The sequence below is a fragment of the Hippopotamus amphibius genome, chromosome 5, assembly GCF_030028045.1.
Source record: "Hippopotamus amphibius kiboko isolate mHipAmp2 chromosome 5, mHipAmp2.hap2, whole genome shotgun sequence".
Taxonomy (NCBI): Eukaryota; Metazoa; Chordata; class Mammalia; order Artiodactyla; family Hippopotamidae; genus Hippopotamus; species Hippopotamus amphibius.
The window spans coordinates 79,321,733-79,349,142 of record NC_080190.1 but is presented as its reverse complement, the minus strand read 5'-3'; the positions used below and the strand labels follow the sequence as shown (position 1 = coordinate 79,349,142).

Here is a 27,410-nt window from a genome sequence, read left to right as displayed (position 1 = left end):
GGACCGGTGAGTCTGGCTCCTAATTGGAGCAAGATTCCCGGAAGCCAGACAGCCCTTGTGTGTATAGGAACAAGCGGCGCAGCGCGCCGTGACCCCCGGGGCAGCAGCAGCTCAGAAGCAGCCGGGGAACTGTGACCCTCCGCCTCCCCGGAGCGTTTCCGCAGCGCCTGGTTCAGAACCACCGGGGAGGACAGCTCCCCGGCGCCGGGCTCAGGGCGCGGACTGAGCGCGGAGGGTCCGCTCACTGTCAGTGCGCTCGGGTGGCGGAAGCGCACACTGCGTCCTCCGACAGGCACTTGGTCCCTCCCTCTCCCCCGAGGGGCAGCGAGGGGCCGGCGGGGGCCGTCCCGGGCGGCGCGTCCCTAGAGGCTAAGGGGCCCGCCGGAGCCTCCGTCCGCGCGCCCGCCCCCAGCCCCCAGCCAGCCGCCCCCGCCGCTCGCCCGGCCTCGCCTCGCCTCGCCCGGGTGGGGCGGGAGGGGGCCGTCCCCGGCGCAGGGCCCGCCCAGCCCCTCCCGCCGCGCCCGGGCCCGGCTCCCCATTGGCCGGCAGGCTGGAGGTGCGAGGAGGCGGGGCCCTTCTCCGGCGGCTCGCGCCCGGGAAGGTCGGCCGCGGAGCGCGGGGTGCCGCGGGGAGGGCGCGCGGGGACGCGTCGGGCGCCGAGGAGACGCAGCGGCGGCGCCTGGTCCGGGCCGCGAGCCTTGCCTCCCGCCGCGGCCCGCAGCCGGCGGCGCCCGAGCTCCGAGGCGCTTCCCCCGGGCGCTGGGCCCGAGGCGGCCAAGACGGCGGGCCGGCCGGGCGCGGGGCGGCGGGCGCTGTGCTGCGGGCTGCGCTGGTGGGGGACGGCGGGCCGCGGCGCGGGCCCGGGGCCCGGCGCGTGCGGCTGGGAGGCGCTGTGGGGGGCCGGCGCGCGGGCGGCGGCCGGGGCCATGGCCGAGGGCGGCGGGGGCGCGCGGAGGAGGGCGCCGGCGCTGCTGGAGGCGGCCCGCGCGCGCTACGAGAGCCTGCACATCTCGGACGATGTGTTCGGCGAGTCGGGCCCGGACAGCGGCGGGAACCCTTTCTACAGCACGTCGGCCGCCTCGCGCTCCTCCTCGGCCGCCTCCTCGGACGACGAAGCCGAGCGCCCCGGGCCCGCGCGGGGTCCCGGCGCCCCGACTCCCGGCACCCCAGCCGCGCAGGAGTCGGAGGAGGACGAGGCCGGCGCGGGCTGGAGCTCCACGCTGCGGGACCGCCCGCCCCCGCGCTTCGAGGACACCGGCGGTAAGGCGCGGCCCGGGGGCGGCGGGCGGCCCGGCGGAGGCCCGGGGGCCGGGGCGCGAGGATGCCCGGTGCTCCGCCGGCCGGCCTGCTGGTGGCAGCTGTGCGTGTCAGGAAACACACGAGGCTGCGGCGGCGGGGCTTTGAAGTGCCGGGATCAGAGTGACGGCGTGCGGGGGCTCCGCCGGCTTCCCGGCGGGTGGACGGCGCGAGGCGAGGCCGCGGCCGCACTTGGCCGCTGGCGAGGGCGTGCGGTGGCCGTCCCTCACTTTCTGGGAGTGTCCCCGCGTCCTGTGCCGGAAGCCTGGCACACCTGTGGGGTCGCTCCTGAGGGGTGGGTTAGAGTTAGTCTTAACTAGTTGAGGGGATTCCGAAAACCTGACTGCCTTGGGGCGGGGAGTCGTTTTGTATTGCTGGCCCCAGAGCAAGCCTTCCCCAGGTGCCAGGGATGGGGTCGGTATCCGCCAGAGCTAAGAGCTTCCCTGTGGCGTCTTCCCTGGGTTTTAGTGTTCTCCAGTTAATCTGAGAAACTTTCCGTGTCCGTGCTATTCAGGATCTCTTGTGAAAAACAGGGAACCGTGAAATGTACCAGTTTGGCAGCATTAAGGCGCACGCTTTTGCACCAGAAGGCGCTTCCACGTGTGTCCTGCTTACTGCTGTGGTCATCGCTCAGCCCCTGATACCTGGAGAAGGTCGGAGGAGGGCTGGCAGCTCCGGCTGCTTGAGGTCCTCTTTTGCTGCCTCCCGTGTGGGGAGTTGGTTTTAAAATATCTCCACTTTCCCCGCAGGAGCTCAGCAGCCTCTGCTCTCTCTAGGAGGTGGAGGCCAGCCGTTTGCACTTGTCCTCTGATGCTTTTGTTCCTGGCTCTGCGGCCTTCTGTGGCAGCCCCTGGTTTCTGCAGACTGTTTTCATGGGTGGAATTGCGTGCCACCGGTGCTGTTGATGACCAGGGAGTGGCCGCAGTGGGCATGCTGCGGGGCCTGAGGCGTCTTTCCCTGTGGCTCTCCCTGGTGATTGTGCGGCCAGTCGGGAACACAGCATATAGGAGGACAGGCCCAAGGGACCCCTGGCTGGTGCCTGGACTTGGATCAGGACATCATGCTGCAGCCTGCTGGTAGGGCTGGCCAGACTCTCAGCAGGGAGTGGTCTGCAAACCTCCAGCAGGCAGGCTGCAGCGTGGATGTGGCAAGCTACAGTTGGGTTTCTGGAGTCCAGGTTAGCTGTGCAGTGTTCGGGGTGGGTACATTTCAAAGCGTGTTCTTATTTGGGCTTTGATTAAGAGTTTGGGAGCTTTCGGTCACATCACTCTGTATAATCCTTTTACACCGCCTATGTTTTCCAAAATGTCCTAAAGGCCTTCCAGCCCCAGACAGCTGTTTTTCATATTGGCTCTTAAGAATTTGTACCTACGCAGAGCCCTAGTTTGGCAGGCTTTGTGCCATGAGTGTCTGTCATCCAGTTTTTGATCTTGGAACCCTTGCAATGCATGTCTGCTTGGGAGGATGCCGTGTTCCTCGATATCAGGGGAAAATAGGGAAATTGTGTTAGGTTCAGCCTGGTTATGAGTAAGATTCATGAGTGTGCTGGTTTGAGAAGACTCAACATGCTGAAATAAATTTTAAAGCGATATTATGTTTTTTAGTAACCTATAAATGGGAGGAATTCTGCAGCAGAGCAGTTTAGCCACTGCAGCACTTAAACGGTCATGAAGAGCAATATCATGTGTCAGTTGATGTTAGGTTCAAATTCTGCTTCCTTCAGATGTCCACTGAGTTCACACCTGGACCTGAGAATCACAGTCAAACGCTATAACCAAAGACATCAGTGGTTATTTGATGGTATAGTTATACCTAGTTTTGTTTTCCCTTTTTGTGTAGGAGTGAAGCTCTAAGAATTTTCTTCCTCCTTACACCTCCTTCTCCCTGAGAGAAATTTGGGGTGGCAGTGGAGAGATGAGATTGATGGTTTATTAAACAAGAATTCAGTTTCCCTAAAACAATGAAATGTGATTTATTGGGGGCTGAAAATAGATGCAGAAATATGCTGCTGGTCAGAGAAAATCCTTGTGCCTTAGTGGTGCGGAGAGAGATAAGTGTGCTGAGACGCTTGGGATCTGCACCCTGGCCTCCCTGAGAGCAGAGAGGGTCAGCCTGCAAAATTTACCAAATCTGGTAGCTAAGACGCTCCAGGCGAGTATACTCCCCACCATCAAGGAATGTGGCCTGCATCTCCCTCCATCTTTGTTTCCCAGTTTATTGATGGGTCTCCCTGGGCTTTTGCTGGGAAGGGGACCAAGCCAGAGGGTAGCATTTTGATCTGTAATCAGCCCTCATCAAAGAAAACCCCTAATGGAAATTGCTGTTGCTGTTGGAATCCAACGAGGAAAGCAAAGGATTCTAGACTCATGAAACGGGCTTCCTGCCTGCCTCCTGCTATTAAAAAAACACGTGTACACGTATGTATGGAAATAGGCATGTATGTATGTGACCGTCTTAAGTGTAAATGTGTATTGCTTGTGCTGAGCGTGGTTTCTTCTATGAGAAGGCGATTATGACTGCTGACTGGGAGGCCTCTTGATGACCTGCGACCCTTTTCAGAGAGTCTCTGTGTAGGCGAGAGACACTGGGTACCATTGTGCCTTTAATCTGCATTCAGAGCCACCTTTGGCCTCATCGTCTGGGGGTGGAGGGCACGGAGGACACACAGTAGGGAGACATTTGATGTCCAGGAGAAGGGGGGGGAGGAGGAAGCATTGCTGTGGTTAAGGTTGAGACTTGTAACGGCTCTTCAGGCTATCCTGGTCTTCTCAGCCTCTTCTGTTTTTTTCAGTGTATTTAGCTACCTGGATCTGGCTCTCCAGAAGTACACTTATGGGTGGGGAGGTCCTCTCCCTCACACCCTCTTCCCTTCTCTCTCCTTCCCCCTGGATCCCCTTGGGATGATTTAAATACAAAGACTCTGCTTGCAGGGCTGGCTGATAGGCTTTTAACCCCTGTATGGATGGAGGGTCAGCCTGGGAGCAGAAAGTGGTTACTGGGAGCTCGGGGCCCAGGACCCTCTTCTAACCAAACTTGCAGGGTATCCCCCTAAAATAGCCCCCTCAAGCTGTCAGCCTCGTCTGCCCACAGTGCAAATAACCAACACAGCATGCAAGCTCACTCTTTGGAAACAGCATGAAATTCAGCTGCTTTGGGGGCTCCTGCCCTTTCTGAGCAGTCTTGTGATTCGTTCCCTCTGAGGAGGCAAAGGAACAGGCAGATTCACAGATGCTTGGGGGCTCCTTCTGTTCGGCTTTGTGGGTCCTTTGTCGTGGCAGGCTGGGATCTGAGCTGTTTGCTCTTTCCATGAGAGGTTGGACTTGGGAGTTTTCTTCCCATGTACCATGTCAGCCACGCTCTGTCATCATTCAGTGGGGAGGTACGACCTTGAGAAGCTGGGGAGGAACATATGGCATTGATAATTAACACTGTGACATGTTTTATCTTTAGGGTTTGTTGTTGGTTTATTTGGTTTAGAGCCTTTTTGACTATCACGGAAGAAGTGAAGCATCTTTCTCTTAAAACCAGAATTAAACTGAGACCTTCTATTGTAATGAGATTTATGAGCTAAGATACTGGGCCCCTTTCTCTGGTGTCAGGTAAGCAGCTGCTCCCATCTTTAGTTCTGTGGCTCCAGGAGGAAGTCAGGTCATAGTGAGCTACGAGATGAACCGCGTGCAGAACTACATAATACTCAACCGCGTGCCCGGCCACACAGAGCGTGGAGAAGGGAGCTTCCTGGGAGAGATGTTTTGCTCTTTTCCTAGGAGTCTTTCCCTGTGGTAGGGAAACGAGCTCACGACCAGGATAGTAACCCACAGTTTATAATTTGCTTTTTCATGCTTTATCGCAGTGAATCTTCGCAGGTACTTTGTGTGGGAGAAGTTCTCTTCTCCACTTTACAGAGAAAGACAGATGGGTTTTTTCTGCCAGAGTCTGGGAGTGATGAGATTACCTTGGTTACATGATAACCACCATCTAACTACTCAGACTTGATAATTCAGGAAAGGTAGTGGGTTGTTGGCTGGCTGGCTGGCTTTCTTTCTTTCTTTTCTTTCTTTCCCTTCCTTCCTTCCTTCCTTCCTTCCTTCCTTCCTTCCTTCCTTCCTTCCTTCCTTCCTTCCTTTCTTTCTTTTCTTGTCATCTAGAATTTTTTTCCAGTCAAAAATATTTATTTTCATGTTATTACATGGATTTGCTTTTCACTTTTTTGGAGGCGCATAATGGTTCTGTGAGGCTTAATGCAAGTATGGATTTGTGTAACCAGGCCCACAATCAGGGACTGAAACAGAAGACCTAGGATTTTATCTGGCTGCTAACTGAACCCCTGCTCCCCTGAGCCATTGTAAGGGGAGCTCACAGCTCCTCTGCAGGGAGCAGGGCTTTGAATACACCAGCACCCTGGGAGTTTTGTGAGGTCTGCTACTCAGTTTTACAGTCTAAAACTCACCTTTATTTTTAAAAGCTGTGATTAATAAGAAAAAAAAAATTTTTTCTTATTAACAAGTAATATATGTTCATTTTAGGAAAAAACAAAAAAAAATGATAAAATTTAAAGAAATCCCATAATCTCCCATTACTCAGAGAGAATCACAGTTAACACATTGAGTGTATCCTTCATATATCTTAGGTTACATATTATTGGGTGACCTGCGTTTTAGTTCCAATTAATATATTGTAGACATTTTCCATTTAAATGTTAAAGTGTCATTTTAATGGATCAGTTCCCTGTGGGTGGGCATTGGGTTCACAGCCCCCGCCCTTGTATTTACCTATATTTACTTATATTTATTATGCTGTGATAAATATTCCTGAAGTTAACGTTTGCGTGCACATCTTTAATAGAGTCCTTAGCATCAAATGATCAAAACAGAATTGAATAAGGATTTTGTCCATTTTAACATTTTTGATCTCTCTTGTGAAATAGCCTTTTGGAAATGCAGCTACTTACACTCCACCAGCAGGGTACCAGAAAGTCCATTAGAAAGTCTGGCTTCTGAGACAGCAGACCAATGTGTGATTCCTGCTGATAGCATGGCCCTGAGAGGGTGTTCCCTGTAATAAAGCTTGTTGAGGTGCGACACACACGGCACCTGAGTCACCATGCTCAACATAATGCGTGCAACTGCCCAGGTCAAGATAAAGAGAGTCCTGGGACGTCCCTGGTGGTCCAGTGGGTAAGACTCCACGTTCCCAGTGCAGGGGGCGTGGGTTCAATCCCTGGTTGGGGAACTAGATCCCACATGCCACAACTAAAGATCCCACATGCTGCAACTAAGTCCACATGCTGCAACGAAGATCCTGCATGCCACAACTAAGACTTGGTGCAGCCTAAATATGTAAATAAAAAGATTTAAAAATAAAAACAAGATAGAGTCCCTCCTGTGCCTTCCCAGTCAGTCCCTCCCTGCCCCCGGGGGTAACCATGGTTCTCATTTCCATCACCATCGATTAATTTGGCCTGTTATTTTGATCTGGTTCTTTGGTTCATCATCATATCTGAGATGTATGTAACGGTCTTTTTATTTCACTGTGTAGCATTCTATTGTATAAATACTACAGTTTGTTATCCATTAACCTATCAGTGGACTTTTGGGCTATTTTCAGTTTGGGGCTTTTATGAATAAAACAGCTACCAGTGTTCTTGTGCGTTGTTTTTGATGGACAGACACATAATTTCCCTGGGGCGTATATATCTAGGAGTAGGGTTGCTGGGTCGCAGAGTAGATGCGTCGTGTTTGAGCCGTGGACACCAGGGGCTGGGGGATGCTGTGTTGCGGAGGCTGTCTCGTGCGCTGCAGGCTGCTCAGCAGCGGTCCCGGCCTCTGCCCGCTGGAGGCCAGCAGCACGCCCTCCTCTAGTCGTGACAGACAGACGTATCGCCAGGCACCGCCAAGCGTCCCTTGGGGAGCAGAGTCATCTGCAGTCGAGAACCACTGCTGTAGTCGATACTGCCACATGGTTTTCCAGTTGCTACGCCCACCAGCAGCGTGTGAGGTGTGTCGTGTGTTAATTCAGCAAGTGTATTAAACCCTGCTGGGATAAAACGATAAGTAAGGCATGTCTCCTGGGGTCCAGTAGGAGAGACAACGTGAAGAAAAAGAGAGAAGAGTCTGTGATCAAGGTAAACATGGATTTAGATGGGATTCCAGAGCTGCCTCATCTAATCCAGCTGGGTGGGGGAAGAGGAGGTGCCCCTGACAGAGGGTGGCCCCTGAGCTGCATCTTGAAGAATAAAAATGAATCAGGTGAAGAGGAAGGAAAAAGGCATCTCAAACGAGGGAGCAACGTGGGCAAAGGCTGGGGTGGGGGGTGGAAAGGAGGTATGCCATCTTCCTTTGCAGGCAGTTCCACTCTCCCGGGAGCGGAGCATCCTTCCTTGAGGCCTAAGGGAAGACGTCTTGAAATTTGGTGTTTGTAATTGTTATCATTGCGGGTAACCGCCACTGGAATCTGAACTCCAAGTTCAGGCGTGGATATGGATTTTCCTAGCAAATGCTGGGTCCTGAAGGGAGGGGAATTTGGCAGGTTGGATGAGAAATAAGAGAGGGTGGAGTCCATGGAGAAGCCCTGGGGTCTTTTCTTTAAGGAAGGAAGAGGGAATGTAACAACCAAAGTTAATGTGGGCAAACCTTTATTGCCTCAGGGAAGTATGGGATCAGTAGCAGCTTAGGGGGAGGGGGAGGATGTGGGGCTACAAGAACCATTGGATACCTGAAATATCCTGTCATGGAAAGGCTCCCTCCGCCTAGATTGGTACATGGTATAAAGAACTTTCTTCCCCTTGTGTGTGAATTCCAGGAAGGATTATTACAAAAGTATGACTATCCGGCCATACTTTTTTTGATTTATTAAATGCATACTAAATATTAGGTGTTTAATAAATCAGTTTATTAAAACAATTAGAACCACAAATCCTTTCGCTTCTTATATCATGGGCACTGCTTCCAGCTTTGACGGAGACAACATCACTCATTGTCAGGATGTTGGAACCTTGTCTGCTCGGATTCCCAGCTTCCAGTCCTGTTGATGCACCGCCCCCCGCCTCGAGCGCGCTTCCCACTGGCTGTGGAAGAAGAGTGATCTTTACAAAACCTGAGCTCATCCGCCCACTTCTCTGCTTAAAACCTCGCAGTGGCTTCAACTTCAAGCCAAAGGGAATTCCCGAGTCCTTCGCAGGGCCTCATCGCCTTCCTTTCCCACGTTCCTTTGGGCAGCTGTCCTACAACACTCTCCAGCCACGTGATCTGTCCATCTCAGAGCCTTTATGCCAGACCCTCACCTGCAGTGTTCTTGCTCCTGATACTCGAATAGCAGCCCTTGCTTGTTGGTCGGGTCTTGGTTCAAATGTCACTGCCTCCAAGAATCTAAAATCACCTTCTTTTCTTGGGTCCCTTTCAGCACCCATATAAGCTGATTCCTTTCCAGGGCTGAGACCTTGGATGTCTTGGTCATGGTTGGAACATGGTCATTCCTCAAGTTGTGTTGGATGAGTGAGTGAACACAAAACTAGATGGATGCGGAAGTAGATTTTTTAAATGGGGGTGGATATTGGTGTCAGTAAGGAAATGTTTACAAGGACCTGTGTGTTTTTAGCACCCAAATTGTGGAAGTGTGGATGGGGTGGCCCACAGGGAATGCGTTCCTTCCCAGGAAGGCACTGAAGCAAGTCTGGAATGTGTTTTACAGGGATTTCCATCCTAGATGCTAGACTGAACTCATTGGCCTCTGGGGAACTCTCCAACCCCCGGCCTCTGCAACCTGCCCACTTCTTAATAGCGAGAGGCCTCCACGCCAGGACTCCGTTAGGAATTTGCAGAAGAGTCAGTACCTCGTCCTCCTAGTTGTTTCGCAAATGCCTGTATATCACTTCCTGTGTGCCAGATAGCATCCTGAGCACTTTCTAACCTCTGAGTCCTCATAACAACCCTATGAGGTCAGGACTATTATTTTTTTCCTATTTTTAAGATGAGGAAACTGAGTCACAGAGAGGTTAAGTGACAGAGGGTGGACTGGTCCGTTTGATGAGGGTATAAGTAAGCATCATCCTTAAGCATGAATGTGGAGCATGGTATATGCCATGATCCAATCAACTAATTCAAAATAAGTCCCTTGCAGGGGGCTCTGTGTTGAAGACCATTGCCATTCTCCAAACCTGTTTCACCCGTTGACTCTCATCTCAGGCATTGGCTGCACTTAGTTTCCCAGCCCCCGTGCAGTGAGAGGGGCCGCTGCCTGGGTTCTGCGCAATGGAAGATGAAGCAAAGTGTGGACCCCGTGCTCAGGCCTGGGCCGCATGTTGGAGGTGGTGGGGCCACCAGATGAAAGGACCTTGTGTCTCAATCACCATTTGGAGCAAAGCCACCCATGAATCAGTCATATCCGCCATGGACAACGTTTATGAAGAAATGAGCTTCTCTCTTGTTTGCTCCATCATACATTTGGCAGGGGCATGGGGTGTGGGGGTGGGAGGTAGTTACAGCAGCCAGCAGAGTCCTGTTTGCACAGATGCTGAAGGAAAGAGATGGTTGGGCGACTTCCCTGGCGGCGCGGTGTTTAAGAATCCGCCCGCCAATGCAGGGGACGCGGGTTCGATCCCTGATCCGGGAAGATCCCACATGCCGCAGTGCAACTAAGCCCGTGCACCACAACTACTGAGCCTGCGCTCTAGAGCCCGTGAGCCCCAACTGCTGAAGCCCGGGCACTTAGAGCCCGTGCTCTGCAACAAGAGAAGCCACCTCAGTGAGAAGCCCGTGCACCGCAATGATGAGTAGCCCCGACTCACCATGACTAGAGAAAGCCTGTGTGCAGCAACAAAGACCAACACAGCCAAAAAATAAATAAATAAAAACAAAATTTTTAAAAAAAGATTAAAAAAAAGAAAGAAGAGAAGGTTTGGGGAAACGAATTCAAATCAGTGGGGCTCTTGCTGATCATCTGTACAAGGGTTCATGAGAGGAAACTATGAGAAAAAAAAGCCTAGAGAAAAAGAATGAATTATTTGCATCCTCTCAGTGAAGTTCCCATTGTAACTTTGGAACAGATGAGATGATGCAGGTAAGCAATGTGCAGGGGGTATTCTAGGTGCAGTTGTTAATTGCACGTTTATGTTTTGAAGCAGTAGAGGGTTCAAAAGGGGCGTGGTGGTCAGTTTCTGGCGGGCAGCGAAACTGCCCAGGGCAAAGGGCCTGGGCTCTGCTACACGCGCGCCGTGTGGTCTTGGGCAGGGGGCCCAGTGGAGCCCAGCACTGAGAATCAGTAGAGACATGCGGGTTAGCACGCAGCTGGTGCTTCATTCCAGGTATAGCTGATTTTCATTCCTTTAAACTACTTTTTTCTTATGTGGCCAAAATGGATGTTATGGATATTGTAATACTTAGAAGGTTTTCAAAACTTTTTAGCAGCCAGGAACCTCAGGACAAAACCAGGGAGCTCTCCTTGAAGCTGGAGTGAGAGGCCCCAGAGCCCACCCAGCTGGCCTCCCCCGCTGGGACCCAGGTTGGATGGGGAGAGAGACCCCACAGGCAGGTGACAGACGTCAGTGAGAAGCAGTTGCTGTCTTTGCCTCTGCTGGGCCCCATCCTCTCTGAGATGGTGGGGAGGAAACCAGTAGGTGAATGCAATAATGACGTTTCAGAGCCTCCAGAAAGCTTCCACAGCAAAGGCGATTAAAAATTTAAATACTTTATGGGACTTCCCTGGTGGTCCAGTGGTAAAGAATCTGCCTTCCAAGGCATGGAACATGGGTTTGACCCCTGGTCATGGAACTAAGATTCCACATGCCGTAGGGCAACTAAGCCCACGTGCCACAACTACTGAGCCAGCACACCACAACTAGAGAGCCTGCATGCTGCAAACTACAGAGCCCATGCTCTCTGGAGACTGTGCACTACAACTACAGAGCCCACACACCCTGGAGCCTGCGCACCACAACTAGAGAAGAGAAAACCCACATCACAACTAGGGAGAAGCCTGCGTTCTGCAGCAGAAAGATCCCGCATGCCTCAATGAAGATCCCACGTGCCGAAACTAAGACCCGATGCAGCCAAAAAATAAATTAAAAAATATATTTAATTACTTTAGAGAACCAGAGGGGGAGGAGACCTGTGTTCTCAAGTTTGGGAAACAGTGTTACAAAGAGAATATAAGGGATCAGGATAAAGGATAATTTTCTGGGAAGAAAAAAATAGAAACAGGTGGAATCTTTTCTAGAGTGTTTAGTGAGGGGCTTGCTTATTTGAGCTCCTTCTACGTTTGGGGCAGTGGAGAATCAGTAGCATCCTAAATAAGCTTCCTTGGGACTCCCGCTGAGGTAGTAGGATGTGCCCAGTAAAGATTCTGAGCTTCTGTTGAGTGAGTGGACCTTCACTTCAGAATCCACATTTTAAAAAATGTACACCTTCTTCCTCATCTTCCTTTAATGATGCTTGCTTTCCCTGGGCCTCAGTGTTTGAGGTAAATAAAAATGTTTCAATTGGTTTGCTCTTAATTACTAATATTTCAGCAAAATTTCCAATCTGGTTTCCTTGGCTAGCTGGGAAATTGGACTACACTTATGGCCCCTGAGGGGACATATATTCAGAATTCCAGTGGAATCTGGAAAAGTAACTAATTGGAAATCGGAGATAACTGCACTGAGAAGGCTTTTAAGGTTGAGAGAAGTGAATTTGGGTAAATATCAGCAACTGTAAATTCACACTGTGTATTTATAGACTCATTATCTTCAAGAAGTTTGGCAGAGAAGAAATAGAAAGATTTTGAAAAGATGTAGGTAAGTTCAGGGAGATGGCAGATTCCATGAGGGACGCTGGAGTGGCTGCCAGGGTACAGCCCAGACTCTTGAGGGCGGTGTTTGCGATGCTTTGTTGGGAGGGAGGGGGGACCTGTCCCAGCTCAGCATCCAAAGTGCCACCTCCCGCAGGGCAGCTCCAGGCTTGACACGGAGGCACTGGGTGAAGTACCCTCCCCATTGTCTTCCTGGGCTCCTATGAGCAATTCCCAGTGTCCCTGCTGCCAAAGGACCAACCAAAGCCACGTGCCCCCTGGGGTGTGCCAACATTCTTTCACCCCAGCAGGTTATTGGTAGCAGGGCTGGAAAATGTTTAAGTGCAATTGCCTAGGAAATTAAAGTAAAACAGCCCCCCAAAGAAAAGCTCTTGAGTTCAGACTTCATCTCCTCTTTTGAATACACTTCATTCATGTGGCCTGTGATGGGCCACGTGCTGTGTCAGCAGCTGGGCCGTGAGAAATGGATAAGGAAAGCGTGCAGTCCAGCGCTGAGGACAGGAGGTGCACAGATACTTGTGAGCCGTGTGCTAGGTGCTGTCGTAAGAAGGGCGTCCAGGTGCTGAGGGAGCCGCCAGGACCAGCACTTCTGTAGACTGTAGTAAATGTGACCAGGGCACGGCACCAAGGGATGCCAAGGATGGTTTGCTCAGATCTCTGCTCCTCACCGGCTCTAGAGTGTCTCCCCCAGAGACGGGATCAGGAGCTGGGCGAGCTCCAGTCCCTCCAGATGGAAGTGTCACGACCGTGCCCAAGTTGTGACCTGTAGCCGATTCACATTTCCATTAAGGAGTCCAGCTAAAGGTGATATTGACAACAGAGTATCTTACCCTAAACTTGTTACTGGGAATAAAAAAAGCCAGTGAGTGATTTTCCTGGTGGCACAGTGGTTAAGAATCTGCCTGCCAATGCAGGGGACATGGGTTTGATCCCTGGTCTGGGAAGATCCCACATGCCATGGAGCAACGAAGTCCGTGTGCCACAACTACTGAGCCTGCGCTCTAGAGCCTGTAAGCCTCAACAACTGAGCCCATGTGCTGCAACTACTGAAGCCCACGTGCCTAGAGCCTGTGCTCCTCAACAAGAGAGGCCACCGCAATGAGAAGCCCAAGCACCAAAACGAAAAGTAGCCCCTGCTCGCCACAACTAGAGATGGCCCCGGCACAACAAAGACCCAATACAGCTGCCCCCCCCCCAAAAAAAAGAAAAATAAAAAGCAAGCCAGTGATGGTTAAAAACAAAAAGAAATACTTCTTTTCTTGGTAGTTTTAATACTGTGCAGTCTTTTAAAAATTATATACATGAACTGTCTAATTTTATTTACATGCGTTAATATCATACGTGGTTTTTAACTGCATTCCTGTTTTACCCTTTTTTGTTTGAATTCTCCTCACTGCCTGCCTAAGTGTAGTCCATGTTGACAACTTGTTGCTTGTACACAAACACATTTCTGCATGGACATCATGTGTAGGAGTTTTGGGAATCATTGTTTAACAAATACAGGCTCATTTTATATATCTTTCTGTTACGTTCTTCTCATTCAAGAATACTTCATCAATAACTTCCTTCTGTTCCTAGCTTAATTTTTATAAGGAATGGCTGCCAGACCTTTATCAAATGCCTTTATTTTTATCAAAATGCATTTATTGCTGTGGTCCTATTTTTTATTCACATTTAATTTATTGACCAAGTAGATTTCATTGATTTCCTGGTATTGAGATTCCCTTCCTTTCCGGGACTACATCCAGGTTGGTCTCTTTGATAGACGGCTGAATTCTGTTGTTTGCTAGTATTAGTTCAGAGTTTCTGTAACTAATCCATCATAATGCAGACTTGTTCATTGTTTCCCCCCTCATCTCTCTCAGGTCTGGGTATCAAAATAATGCTCGCCTTTGTAAAATTAATTGGCTTATTATTATTTTTTTAAATAAATTATTTTATTGGCTGTGTTGGGTCTTCATTGCTGCACACAGGCTTTCTCTAGTTGTGGTGAGCAGAGGCTACTCTTCATTGTGGTGCACGGGCTTCTCATTGCGGTGGCCTCTCGTCGCGGAGCAGGGCTCTAGGTGCTTGGGCTTCAGTAGTTGTGGCACGTGGGCCCAGTAGTTGTGGCACACGGGCTTTGTTGCTCCGCGGCATGTGGGATCTTCCTGGGGCAGGGATCAAATCCGTGTCCCCTGCATTGGCAGGCGGATTCTTAACCACTACGCCACCTAGGACGTCCAACTGGCTTATTATTGTTTAATTGCCTGTTGCCATTCAGCAGTAGAATTATGCATTAGATACAACTCAGCTGTGAACCTGTCTGGTCCTGATACTTCTGAATTTTCCACATCTTGAGTCATTTTGATGATTTATGTTTTCCTAGGAAATCATCTCTTCTGGGTTTTCAAATTTGTTAACGTAAAACTTCCATGCAGTTTTGCAAAATGGTTCTTTTGGATTTGCTTTTATAATCTGTACTTGCTTTTCTGTGCTTGTTCTCAGCCCTGGTCTTCTGTGTTTGTACATCCTGCCTCTCCCCGAACCCCTCCTCTCCTTCCCCTCCTTCCTTCACTTCCTCCACCTTTCCTCTCTCCCATCACCCACCTTCTCTCTCTTACCCTTAATTGGGCATGCGAGTTGTTTTTCTATATTATTGGTCTTTTCAAAGAATCAGCTTTGAGGGACTTCCCTGGCAGTTCAGTGGTTAGGATCCCATACTTCCACTGCCAGGGGGCCCAGGTTTGATTCCTGGTTGGGGAACTAAGATCCTGCAAGGTGCAGGATCTTCAAAAAAAAAAAAATTAGCTTTGAGTTTATTTGTCCCTTTGTTTTTTTTAATTTAAAAATTTATCTTTGTTATAACTTCTTTCTTTTGATTTATTGAGCTGTCTTTTAACTGGTTTAGATGAGTACACAGTTTCTTCTTATTTAAAAAAATCTTTAGTATTGAAGGCATTTGACACTAAAATCTTCTTAGAGAATAAATTCTGGTGTATTCTGTAAGTTTTGGTATTGTTTTAGCTTCCATTGCTTTAAAGATTTTTTTCCAGTCCTCCTTTTGATTTTTTCTTTGATCTAAGAGATATTTCTTAATTTCTAGGCAAAGATGTTTTGTTACCTGATTATTTAATTTTACTTTTATTTGGTTATGATAAAAGAACTGTCCTTTAAATCTTTAACTGAAAGCTTTGTAAAGCTTTTCTTTGTTGCCAAATAGCGAATTAATCTTTGCAAATGTGGCATACATAGGTAAGAAAAAAATGTGTGTTTTTTATTTGAGCAAAGGAAGGGTGTCTGTCTGTTTCTCTATCGTCTGTGTTTTTTTTTCTCTGTAGTAGATATTCCCATTTGAAGAACTAACTTTTTACCATGTGCTTGCATCTTTAAGAATCTTTAGCTGCCGTGTTGTTTGGTGCATGCGTACTTATACCTTTTATATCTTCCTACTAAACTGTTCCTTTAATAATGTCCTTCTTCATCTTGCGTAGTACCTTTAACTTTAGATCCAACTTGTTTGCTATTAATTTTACCTTTCCTACGCTCTCCTCCTTTGCATTGCCTGGCATCTCCTTGCCTGGTGTATTCTTTCCAATCCCTATTTGCCTGTGTTTCATGAACAGCGTATAGATGGATATATATTTTTGACACAACATGATAGACTCTTTATTTGGAGAAATCAGTCTGTATACACTTATTTTTTTCCATTGTATTTAGTTTTTAAAAAAAATTTTTTTAAGATTTTTTTTTTGATGTGGACCATTTTTAAAGGCTTTATTGAATTTCTTACAATACTGCTTCTGTTTTTAATGTTTTGGTTTTTTTGGCTGCAAGGCATGTGGGATCTTAGCTCCATGACCAGGGATCGAACCCACACCCCCTGCATTGGAAGGCAAAGTCTTAACCACTGGACCACCAGGGAAGTCCCTGTACACATTTAAAATGATGACAAACAAGCATGATTTTATTCTTTCCATATTATTCAATTCACATTTTTTTCTTTCTCTTTTCCCTGTTTTTGGTGTTTTGATCAAGTTGTTTTTTCTTTTTTCATGCAATAAATATGGACGTTCTTTCCATTTGGAGGATAAGAGCTTTATTGAGATATAATTCACATGCCATACAATTTACCCATTTTAGGTGTACAGTTTAGTGGCTTTTAATATTTTCCTAATTTGTGTAAACAGTCAATTTTAGAACATCTTCATCATCCTCAAAAGAAACCTTTAGCCATCAAGCCTGGCCTTAGGCATCCGCTAATTTACTTTCTGTCTCTATAGATTTGCCTATCCTGGAAATTTCATACAAATGAAATCATACAGTATGTGGTGATTTGTGACTGGTTTCTTTCAATTAGCATAATGGTTCCAAGGTTCATCCGCGTTGTTGCATTTATCAAAACTTCATTCCTTTTAAAGGCTGAATAGTATTCCATTGAGTTGATATGTATACCACATTTTGTTTATTCAGCAGTTGATGAACATTTAGGTTGTTTTCTCTTTTTTGCTGTTATGAATAAAGCCAAGACCTTCATGTACAGGTTTTAGCATGGACATAGTTTTCGCTTTTCTTGGGTGTGTAGCTAGGAGTGGAATTGCTGGCTCGTATGGTAACTCTCTGTTAAACTTTCTGAGGAACTGACAAAACGTTTTACCAAGTGGGTGCCCACTGGCAATGGTTTCAATTTCTCCACCTCCTCATCAACACTTGTTTTCTGGTTTGTTTGTTTTTTTTTAGATTTTTTTTTTTATATGGACCATTTTTAAAGTCTTTATTGAATTTGTTACAGTATTGCTTCTGTTTTATGTTTTGGTTTTTTGGCTGCAAGCATGTGGGATCCTAGCTCCCCGACCAGGGATGGAACCCGCACCCCCCTGCATTGGAAGGCGAGGTCTTCACCACTGGACCGCCAAGGAAGTCCCCAAAACCAAGGGTTTTTTGCTTTTTTTGATAGGAGCCATGCTGATGAGTAGGAGGTGGTATCTCACTGTGGTTTTGATTTGCATTTCCCTCATGATGGATGATGCTGAGCCTCTTTTCATGTGTTTATTGGCCGTCCATGTATTTGTGTATTGGAGAAGTGTTTGTTCACGTTTTTTGCCTGAGGCAGGACTGAAGCCAACTGTAGAATGAACTTCTAGGATAAAGATACAGTCTGACGTTTTGTTTTTTTAAAAAAGCGTTTATGTTTCATGAAACATTTTAGGTGTAAAAATTCAAGAGCTTGAGAGCACAGTACAGGACTAGTAATTTCTCATGCTGTCAGTGGCTTTCCTGTACCTGCAGTCGCTCCACTGCATGCTTGGGAACACTTGTGTTCACTTCCTGTTGGGCTAGCGGAGGGGCAAGGTGTGCGTGTCTCCCAACACAGGGACTTGTGACAGTGACGGTGCACCTTCTTCTCTCATAGTAGCTCTTTTTTTTTTTTTTTAATTTTATCAAAATGTCTTTTATTGCTCCATTTTTGGTTAACTTGTCCACCACTTAAATATTAGGTAAATAAGTTAAAAATACAGGAGATGAAGGGATGTCTGGAGAGCAGTTATCCTCATGTTCCACTCAAGTTTATCCTTAGGACACATTAACATTATGTCTCCTTTTTTTTTTTTTTTTTTCCAGTTTGAAAGCAGTCGCTGTTTATTAACTGACCAGATTACAAAAATAATCATGGTAGACACCTTAGTTCATTCTTCTAATAAGCCTGTTGATCTGGTCTTCCCTGTTGCCAGCATCTCCACCTTCTACAAAATGAGTGGTCTTTTTCTTCATTCCCCCGCGTGGAGAAGACAATTTGAAGGGCCACAGGAAGTTGTTTGCTTCTTTGAAACGTTTTCCAACAGTATAGATCTTATGAATAAGATCCTCTATGCAGATAATGCCATATTTGCCAAGAGATAGAGCAATCAACGCGTTATCTATCAGGGCAATTCGCTTCTTGTTAATTTTGCCATAACCAGGCTTGTAGATTAATTCATTTACTGACTTCAGGTTTGGGTACCCGCATGCAATGTATGGTTCCACGATTCTCAGCATGTTAATTGAAGCCTTGTTGAGCTTCACAAAGGTGCTATTGAAGATCTGACGGAGTTGAAGAAGCTGCAGCACCTTTCGAACCTTTGGGCTCACACCATTAATACCTCTGATCCTGATGACAAAAGCCAATTTGGGTTCCGCAGGTACATAGACGTTACCAGCTTTTCTTGCCATCCTAGCCATTTGGATTTCAGATCTGTAGATCTGCCTGTATTCTTTGTGATAGTGCCTAACTTTTTCATAGATAAGCTTCCTCCTTGCCTTTCGAAGCATCTTTTAAGCAGACTTCTTTCTCAGGCGCTTGATCTTAAGCTCTGCGAAATTCTTTCGCTTTTTCTTAAGGGTTTCTGGCACAGCAGGAACCTTCTTTTTCTTTTCTTCTACACCCTCCATGGTTCCAGCTGGGAAAGAGCTTTTGTTTTTTAAGTAGCTCTTGAAGGTAAAGACTTACCTTCTTTTCACCTCCTAGACTTGAGGACTTGGTCAGTCTGTGAGGTAATGCAATGGTCACTGACAAAATCCCATCAACTAAACCTGGTTTACTGCTTACAGGTATTCTCTGAGTATTTTTTAGGAATAAACTTCAGATGTCACCTCACTTGTAATTTTTTCTCCTAATATTTCTGACTGCAGTTGCAACTTCCTGCAGTCACTTGAAGAGAAACTGGGAATGTGGCAGTGAAACAGTGTGTTTTTCTTTCATGACAGTGAAATCATTGCTTAATTTCTGTCTGGACCTCAGATTTTGGTATGCGAGCCTGGATATGAGCATAGATTTTGGCATCTTCCTGAGGAGACGGTTCGTATCACGTAAGGAACACTTGCACTCTTGTGACATGTCAGCATGGTGACCCAGGATTCTGCAGGCCAGCCAGAAAGGCAGGATGGGGGGACTCCCTCATCACTGTAGGCTTTCGGCATTCAAAGGCCTCTGCATGTGTTTGCAACATTCATGTGTCTGCTGTGCAACGTGAAGAGGGAGCACCTTCATTCAGGGGAAAAACATTTTCAGTATCACATTTTCCAGGAGGAACTTCATAACCAGGATTCATAGTTTAGGTGGTTCAACAGTTCTTCACCTTCTAACTACTGAAAATGGTAGTTACCCCACGGTAATCATTTCAACAGGCACTTTGAGTGTAGCATTAGTTTCCGTAGACTTGAGACTATAAGAAATTGTCTTCTTAAAGGGCATGCTTGTAAGGTTGTTTTAAAACTTGACTAATGGAAATGAAATTTTTCTGTAACACTTTCTTTTCTTCATACTCTTTTATTTTTCATAGATTGAAAGTGATTTATTGTGGATGTTGCCATAAATGATTGCAGAATTTTTTTCTGTTCTTGAATCTTTAAGCTGGCAGAGTTGACGTCCTTCTAATTTTAATTCATCTCCATTAGGTGAAGAATGCACAAATAGGACTTTTTCTTGAAATACTCATAGCCCGAATGAAATTGAATTATAAAATTACATTAAATTCTTAGGGGCTGTTTGCTTTAGTCTCATGAAAGCTAATACATGAAATCATTCTCCTGAGATTATAATTATGATATAACCTAAACTATTTTTCTGCCTTCTCTTATTACTTAAATTTTATGACTATCAGTTCTAAAGGATAAATATTTTTTCTAAAATTATCTGGACTACGTACTTGTAATTGTATTAACTGTCATTCTGTTTCTTGATTTAAGTATTTGAAAGCTCTTAATCTTATTACTTTTGTTTGTAAAATTGTCAGCTATTCCCATCTTTAATTATTGCAACATTTTGCTCATACTAATAATTATACATTTATACTTTAGCGTATAGAATTTCATCATAGAAAGCTCATAAGTTTATATTTTCAGCCTGAGTTACATCTAGAATGCTTGATTGTAGTGAAAGCGAATACTCAGATATTAATAACAAACCTGAATTGCATGTCCTATGCGTGTGCCTGAGATGGTTCTACTGCTTAGGCGTGACGGGAATCTATATAGCTAAATGACATTGATCGCCCGTTACTTCAGATTTGTCAGAAATGACATTGAGGCAGGCATCAGCCTTCAGCCTTGCCAAGGCCAAGACCTCGGCTCATTAGTCATCAGTTTTCTCTGCTTTTTGCTTCATGGAGCCTTGGTTCTGGTCCATTTGTTGTTAGAGCTTTTCCTTCCTTGTGTTTCTCTACTGTGGTGCGTGGTGCCTGGTAGAGTATACTCTGAATTCTCGTCTTCAAAGATGTTTTCCTTTATCTTTATGCCTGGGGAGCCCTTTTCAAGTCCCGTGGTGCTCAGACGTCATCTCACCATCCAGGCTGCTCTGACGTTGTTCACGGCCAGTCTGTGTCCATCTCCGTGTTCTGTTTCCTTTTTAGGTACGAGTTCATTCTGCCCGAAGAATAGTGTCTCTCTCTCTCTTTTTTTCTTTATCCTTAGATTCAGCCTTACTAGCATATGGCTCTTGTCTTATCCCTTATGTCCAGAGCTGGGTGCCCTGTACTGCCTGTCCTTCATCTGTCCTTTTCTCTCTCTCTGTCTCAGGATGTAGCTTGAAAGTCTCATAACTTGTCCCTTATGCTTTTCATTTCTTCATACTTGTGCTCTCTGCTTTATTTCTTGGACTTGATCTCCGGAGTCAGTGATTCAAGAATCATCTGTGACCACCTTCTCCTTCTCTTTGTCTGAAGAGTTGTTTAGTTGGAAAGTCATGTTTTACAGTTACAGGAAATCTTCCCCCCGCGGCCTTGTGTGGTGCTGTTGCCTCTCTTTGAGTGCTATTATTACTAGTTTAATTAAAATTCAAGTGGTCATCTCTATCTTCCAGCGGCTCTCTCTTCCTGGGTGAGTGTTTCTTCTGAGCCATTGTACTCCCTGTGCTGTGACACCCGCAGAAGGGGAGCTAGCTTTCCCTGTGAGCTCCTGGGCCTGGATGGTAGAGAGAAGGCAGCCCCCACCACGTCCACAGCTGACACCTTGTGGGACCTCCTGCTTGTTCTCTCAGGCTCGGGGTAGGAAGCATTGCCTCTTTTCCAGCTGTTCCTCTACCTCTGGAGCCTGAGAATCTAGACGAGCACACAGGTGAGGCTGGCCTTCCTCCTGGTGCACAGGTGTCCTCAGGCCTCCTGCAGCTGGGGCTCTAGGGCGCTCCCTCCAGCTTGAGGCCGAAAAAGCCCGCAGTCCTCTCCACCAGGAGCCTGTGGGTCTCAGTGCAGGAGAAGCAGGGTGGGGACGGGGAAGGGCAGTACCGGAATCACCATCTTCTTTCAAAGAGAAACATGAAAAACTTTATCTCAAGGAGAAGAATAAAGATTTATTGGGTAGCATTTAAATTATTTTGTTGCACTCTTGGGTAAGTATTGTTATCCCCAAGTTACAAATGAAACAGGCTTTGCGAGATTAAGGGATTTATCCCATAAGCAATAGTGCTGGAAGCAGGGGTCTGACTCAGCTACTTGGTCCTTTCCTGGATGCTTTGGAGGAAATAGTGGAGAGGTGGGTGGCTTTCCAATGAGATTCGTGTTCAGGGCTTAAATTCCTCAAACTTTCTAACAAGGACTTGGTCTGGCAGTTGCTTAGATGAAGACAAGAAGCCCTTAAGGGCAGGAGTCTCCCTGAAGAACCTTATTCTGGAACACCAGATTCATGAGCATGTGAGCAGTGGCTTGAAATGGCCTTTGGCAGGAGGGATGTACGTTCAGCTGAGCTAAATATTACACAGTTGAGACGTATTAAATGTTGTTCTTGCTATCATAAAAGGCTTTTAGTTTTGGACTTTTAGGATCACTTAAAATTATGTTGACCTATTTATTTTCCATGCTTTCTATGTGGAGATTAAAAGACCAGCTCCTCAGAGCCAGGAGGAGGTGGCCCTGGTTTTCTAGTCTTGGCTCGGTCGGGTTTCATGACCTTCAGCCAGCCCATGTGTCAGCATCGGCCAAATAGCTTCTCAGATGCCTCGGCAGTTTCTGGCTTCATGTTGGGTGAAGTTTGAGAGTGTAAAGAACTTTTGAGTCCAAATTCCCAAGTCTGCTTTGAGTCCTGCCAGATTTTTGAATTCTCAAACTACCCAGCCTCCGGTAATGCACTTGGCAAAGTAACTTAACATGAGCCTCAGTTTTCTAATCTGTAAAATGGGGACATAGTAGATCCTCACAGCCCTATAGGAAGGGATAACCTGTTTGTGAAGTGTCTGTGTCTGACCCTTAGCAAATTCTCTGACAGTGTTAGCCCCTCCCCCCCTCTGTCTGTCCCCTGAACCCTTCCCAGGCCTTTCTTAAGGTTGAAGATGAGAAACGTTAGACCACATGGGCCGCTCCTGTGGACCCCCAGGCTCACTCCCTTTGGGCGACCACTCAGGTTTGCCCGTGGATGTCGGTTTCATTTAGAATCAGTTCACCTGCACTGCTGCTCGTGAGACGTGTGGTTGTAGAATATGTTTAGGAATGAAAAAATTTCTTTTTTTCAGGAAAGACTGGCAACTCTGAGAATCCAAAGGTTTTGGCTGGACCCAAAAGCAGACACCCCCACCTCCATCACCATCCCTCCTGGAAGGGGCTCCATGGCTGGGGTCCTCCTCTCTCACACTGTAAGGCAGTTCCGGCCCTTGGCCACCCTTCCCCAGCCCCCATTGTGTCATGCTCCCGTCCAGGTTGCCTCTCCCACCTTGTCTGGGGTCTGTAGGCGTTAGTGCCATTTGCTGCCTGGGCTCCGCCAGGCGTGCAGTATGGCCAGGCGCCTGTGGCCTCTAGTTCAGGAGACGCCCAAGCAGAAGAAATCCTAAATCCGAAGATGAGGAAGCGAGCAACCTGGTTATTTACTAATGCCAGCGTGTTTTCAGTGCTTCTTTAACCCTCCAGAGGTCAGGGGAGAGTGAAAACTTCATGCCCTTCTTGTCTTTCTGGGTCCGGCTGCCATGTCCACGTGCAGCAGGAAAATACCTCGTGCCGGATCCCAGCACCCTGGGCAGCTCTCTGGCCTGACTGTGGCAGGCCCTCAGCTCCGACGAGCCCCGCCCAGCACCACGGCCCCTCTCTGCCCCTGAACATGGCCTGTGAAGGGTCTGTTGCTCGCCCTCCTTTCCCCAGGCAGCAGGCACTGCGGTCCTCCCCGTGACCGGTCAGGAATTCCCCGTGAGATGAGCCACCTCGAGGCCAGCAGGCACTCACTGAGCTCCTACTGCGTGCTGAGGACGGGCTCGTTCACATACCCTGAGGGCCGGGAGCCCGGCCACGTCTAGTGGGCGTTGTCTGTACCCCACAGTGGGGGAGCGGTGGAGCTGAGACGTGCCCCCACAGCCGGGGGTGGCCTGTCACCCGGGAGCCAAAGCCAGCATCCGTTCCTCACACCGCACAGCCTCCCTGAAGGTGGACGTGGCCCATTCCTGCCCGGCGGTCTGCATGGGGCCGTCCCGGCTGGTAAATGTTAGGTATCAGGTGGGAGGGACAGAGTGAGTGCTGCAGGGGACAGTGGTGCTTCCCCGGGTGACTGCAGACAACACACATGTCACTCAGGTGATGATGGAGTCACCTGCGCTTTCGTGTCTGGTCAGAATCCCAACCCTGTCACTTGGTAAGCAAGTGACCCCTTGGAGGCAGGTTTCTCACGTATGGAGTGGAGGCCCCTCGGCCTGCCTGACGTGCATGGGCTCCACACGTGTACAGCGTTTGTAAAGCCCTTCCGTGGTGCCTGCGTGTACGAGGTACCCAGGAAGTGTTGGCTCTCTCCCTGCTCCTGGTCTCCTGTGTCCATGCGGTGGACAGTGGAGTAAACAAGTGTTTATTGAGCACATTTCTGTTTCTAGGCTCTTGGGATTCATCAGTGAACAAGACAGATTCCTGCCTGCGTGAGGTATACATTCTTGAGGGGGAAACAGAGAGTGAGCAATAATCAGGGCAAAACAGATGGCGTCTTAGAATGGAAGCATTAGGAAAGAAACAGTGGACAGGATTAGGGATCTCGGGCGTGCTGGAGCAGGGGACAGCGGGCCACTGCACGGTTCAGTAGGGTGACAAGGGAGGCCCCGTTGAGAAGGTGAGATTTGAGCAAAGGTGAGGGAGGTGGATATCCTTCCCACCCAGGCAGGGGAGCGTCTGGGGTAAGGCCCAAGGTGGAAGCATGCCTGGAGGGGAAGGAGGCTGAGTTACTGAGAGTGGAGGGGTGGGGCGGGGGGGTGGGGGGGAGGGACGGTGGTGGATCGCAGAGGGTCTTACTGGCCATCATAGGACATGGCTTATCTGTGAGTGAGATGGGGAGCCTGTTTTTAGCAAAGAGTAGCCTGGCCCAGCATGACTTTTAAAGAGATGCTCAGGGACAGGTATAGAACCTGGCCATGTGGTAACCTGACAGGAGGGGGTGGAGGAGTGGAGGCCGTGAGGTGTTCAGATTCTGGATGTGTCTTGACACCAGAACCGGCCATGTGCCCTGATGGATTGAATGATCTGACCTTGGGGACTGAGCTTTGGAGGAATCGCCAGCTGTGTTGACAGAAGAAAGGTGCGTCATTTTCCCAAAAACTTGACTTGACGCCTGATGAAGCTGCCGTGAGCAGGATCTCCTGACATCCTTCAGTCACGTCACCCTATGTCCTGCTTGTCCTGGTTAATATCCTTGTTCCTGGTGATGGTGGTGGTGGTGTTGGTAACAGCTATCTGAGAACCAGAATGCAAAGCCTGGTGTATGTTGGCTGTTATGGCTGAGTTCCTGGTGTCAAGGAGGAAGGCTTAACCACTTTTTCCTGTAAGATGAGCATATGCTAGTATCACCGAACCAATGGGAGGGGCTCTGGAAGAGGGGCCAAGGTTAGCTCTGCTGTGGACCCCCCTGAGAAGACCTGGGCATCCCTGGGCAGGACTTCCTGCTGAGTAGTTGGCTCCTGAGAAGATGCCAAGTGGGCGTCAGCAAAGCTGGGAGGGCTGTTCTTTGGGAGCAGTGTTCCCAGATAGAACACAGGGTACCAATTCAACTTGAATTGCACATAAACAGTGAATAATGTTTTAGTGTAAGTTTGCCCCAAACATGGGGCATACTTGTATGAAAACATTACTGTTGTTTATCTGAAATTCAAAGTGAACTAGGCATCCTGTATTTAAATTTACTGAGTCTGGCTAGCCTCTCTTGGTGTGTCCTTGCTAATTAATTGGTGAGCTGCCCCTTCGTAACCTGTGGGGGTTGCTGAGTAGCAGACCTGACTTCGGAAGAGCCTTTTAATTTTGTGGGGAGAAGGTTCTGTGTGTTCTTTCCCCATCGTCTGAGCAGAGAATCAGGCCTCATCCCGAGCTCTCATCAGAGCACTGTGCAGCCCGCCCTTCCTCTTCTATCTCTCCCACATGACTTGTGCCAGAGGACTCCCTGCTGGGTTTTAAGTCCTCCTGGATGAGGCAGTGCTGAGGACTGAGGCCAGAGGTCTTCAGCCCTGGGAAACCCAGGACTGGGAGCCGTGGGAGTGGAGCTGGGTGCCAGGGCCGCAGAGGCCTTGGGCTGGCTCTGCCCTCTGAGGGCTGGTGGTCTGTTCTGCTGGGGAGACCTCTGCTTCCAGTCCTGTCCTGAGCACCTGCTCTGCTAGGTACCACCTCCCTCTCTTATGAGCTGATTTTGTCCCCTCCCCACATGTGTATGTTGAAGTCCTGGTACCTCAGAATGTGACTGTGTTCAGAGATATGGCCTTTAAAGGTGATTTCATTAAAGTGAGGTCATGGGGTTGGGCCCTAGTCCAGTGTGGCTGGTGCGTATAGGAAGAGATCAGGACATATACACGCAGAGGGAGGCTACATGGGGACACAGGAAGATGGCCACCACAAGTCAAGGAGAGAGGCCTCAGGAGAAACCACCCCTGCAGACACCTTGACCTTGGACTTCTAGCTTCTAGAACTGAGAGACAGTAAATTCCTGTTGTGTAGGGCTCCCAGGCTGTGGTGCTTTGTTTTGTTAGTTCCAGCAGATGACTAGAGCATTGGCAAGGAGACGTGAAAGGCAGATGAGAAAGCAAGGCAGGGAGGCTGGGCTCCCGGGGTTGAGATGAGGCATCTCATCTGTGTCCACCCAGCCCTCTGCCAGCTGGGACTGTGCCAGGGGCCTGTGGGAGTCCCCAGGACCAGATGTGCCCTTTCGGGCGTGAAGGTGACCTGTGGGAGGCAAAGGACTCCCTCTCCAGGGCAGCCCTGGCCAGGGGAGGGCGTTTGGGCAGTGATGGTTCCTGACCCGGAGGTGGACCACTGCCCCCAGGACCAGCTCTCCATCTTCACGTGCTCACAGCCTTAGAGCTTGGATCCTCCTCGGCAGTGTCTTGTGGTTTAGCTCTGCAGAAGGCAGGTCACAGAAGGAAAATATCATCCAGCTCCGAAGCTATGAGACTGTCGCTCTTCCTTGAGGACCCCTGAACTTCTTTACATGTCTTAGTTGTCACTTACTCTATAACACATAATGGAAGAGTCACAGCCTGACCGAGTTTTGCATGTGCACCTACCCATGTGTTCTGGGGGAGGTTTTGAAAGAATATTATCCTAGAGCTATTTTTATGGCAGTGACATCTCTGGGTAATTAAAATTATTTTTATGTCATTGTTCTTAGGAATGAGTTTGGTAAATATTCTTTAATCCCCTCTGTTGCTTGGATTAGTTTGCCATTTAAAGATGCATCTTCTTTCGTAAAAATGTCACCTCCAGTGTCAAAAACTAAGAATTTGAAGCCTGGATTAATTTGAGAGAGTAAGAGCAGCACTTGATTCTGGATTATTGGTTTTGTTGTGCCTCAGAACTTCACGTTGTAAATTTTTAACTTTTTCTATGTAGATGCAGTCGGGGAGTTTTAGCTTTAGATTCCACAGTTAGGGGAACAGTATCCTGAACTTTAATCGGACAAGTTAGCCTGTGAGGTTAGCAGAGCACGTGGCAAATCAGGGCCGCTTGAAAGCTGGGCTTCCCCTCCCTCCTTACAGTTTCCCTGAGCTGGGCTGGTGGCGGGAGGATTTCAACCACAGTGGCCAGGTTGAAGGTTTCAGGTGAGCACACGGGGGTGGGTGGGTGGGGAGCTGTAGATCTCCGTGGAGTGTCTGTTCCCGGAACTGGGCCACAAAGAGCTGAAGATTTGGCCTAAACAAAATGGAACTCTGTCTTTGTGTGCCTCTCAGCTGTCATCTTAGGAAAGACGCCAAGGTGTGACTCCGAACCTCTGTGGCCCACCGGTGCGTGAGGTTTCAAGGCACCCTTCTGATTTTAAAACTTGAGTGATCGGTTTACCTAGTACCTCGTTAGTGTTTACGCTAATCCTGTGGTCCTCGCACAGCCCCACGGGTAGGCTCTCTCCTGGTTTAAAGGATGGAGGCTCACAGCGGTCCATGGGTG

General features: G+C 48.3%; 1 protein-coding gene and 1 pseudogene across 1 annotated transcript in view; one reads left to right on the top strand and one right to left on the bottom strand.

Moving 5' to 3' along the window:
* Positions 1-926: 926 nt before the first annotated feature.
* Positions 927-27,410, top strand: part of PGBD5 (piggyBac transposable element derived 5) — a 90,395-nt gene continuing 63,911 nt past the window's right edge. Inside the window, exon 1 of the mRNA XM_057736582.1 lies at positions 927-1,260. Coding sequence (XP_057592565.1) covers positions 927-1,260 — 334 coding nt within the window. The remainder of the gene's footprint in view (positions 1,261-27,410) is intronic.
* On the bottom strand, positions 17,669-18,496 carry LOC130854014 (60S ribosomal protein L7-like; annotated as a pseudogene).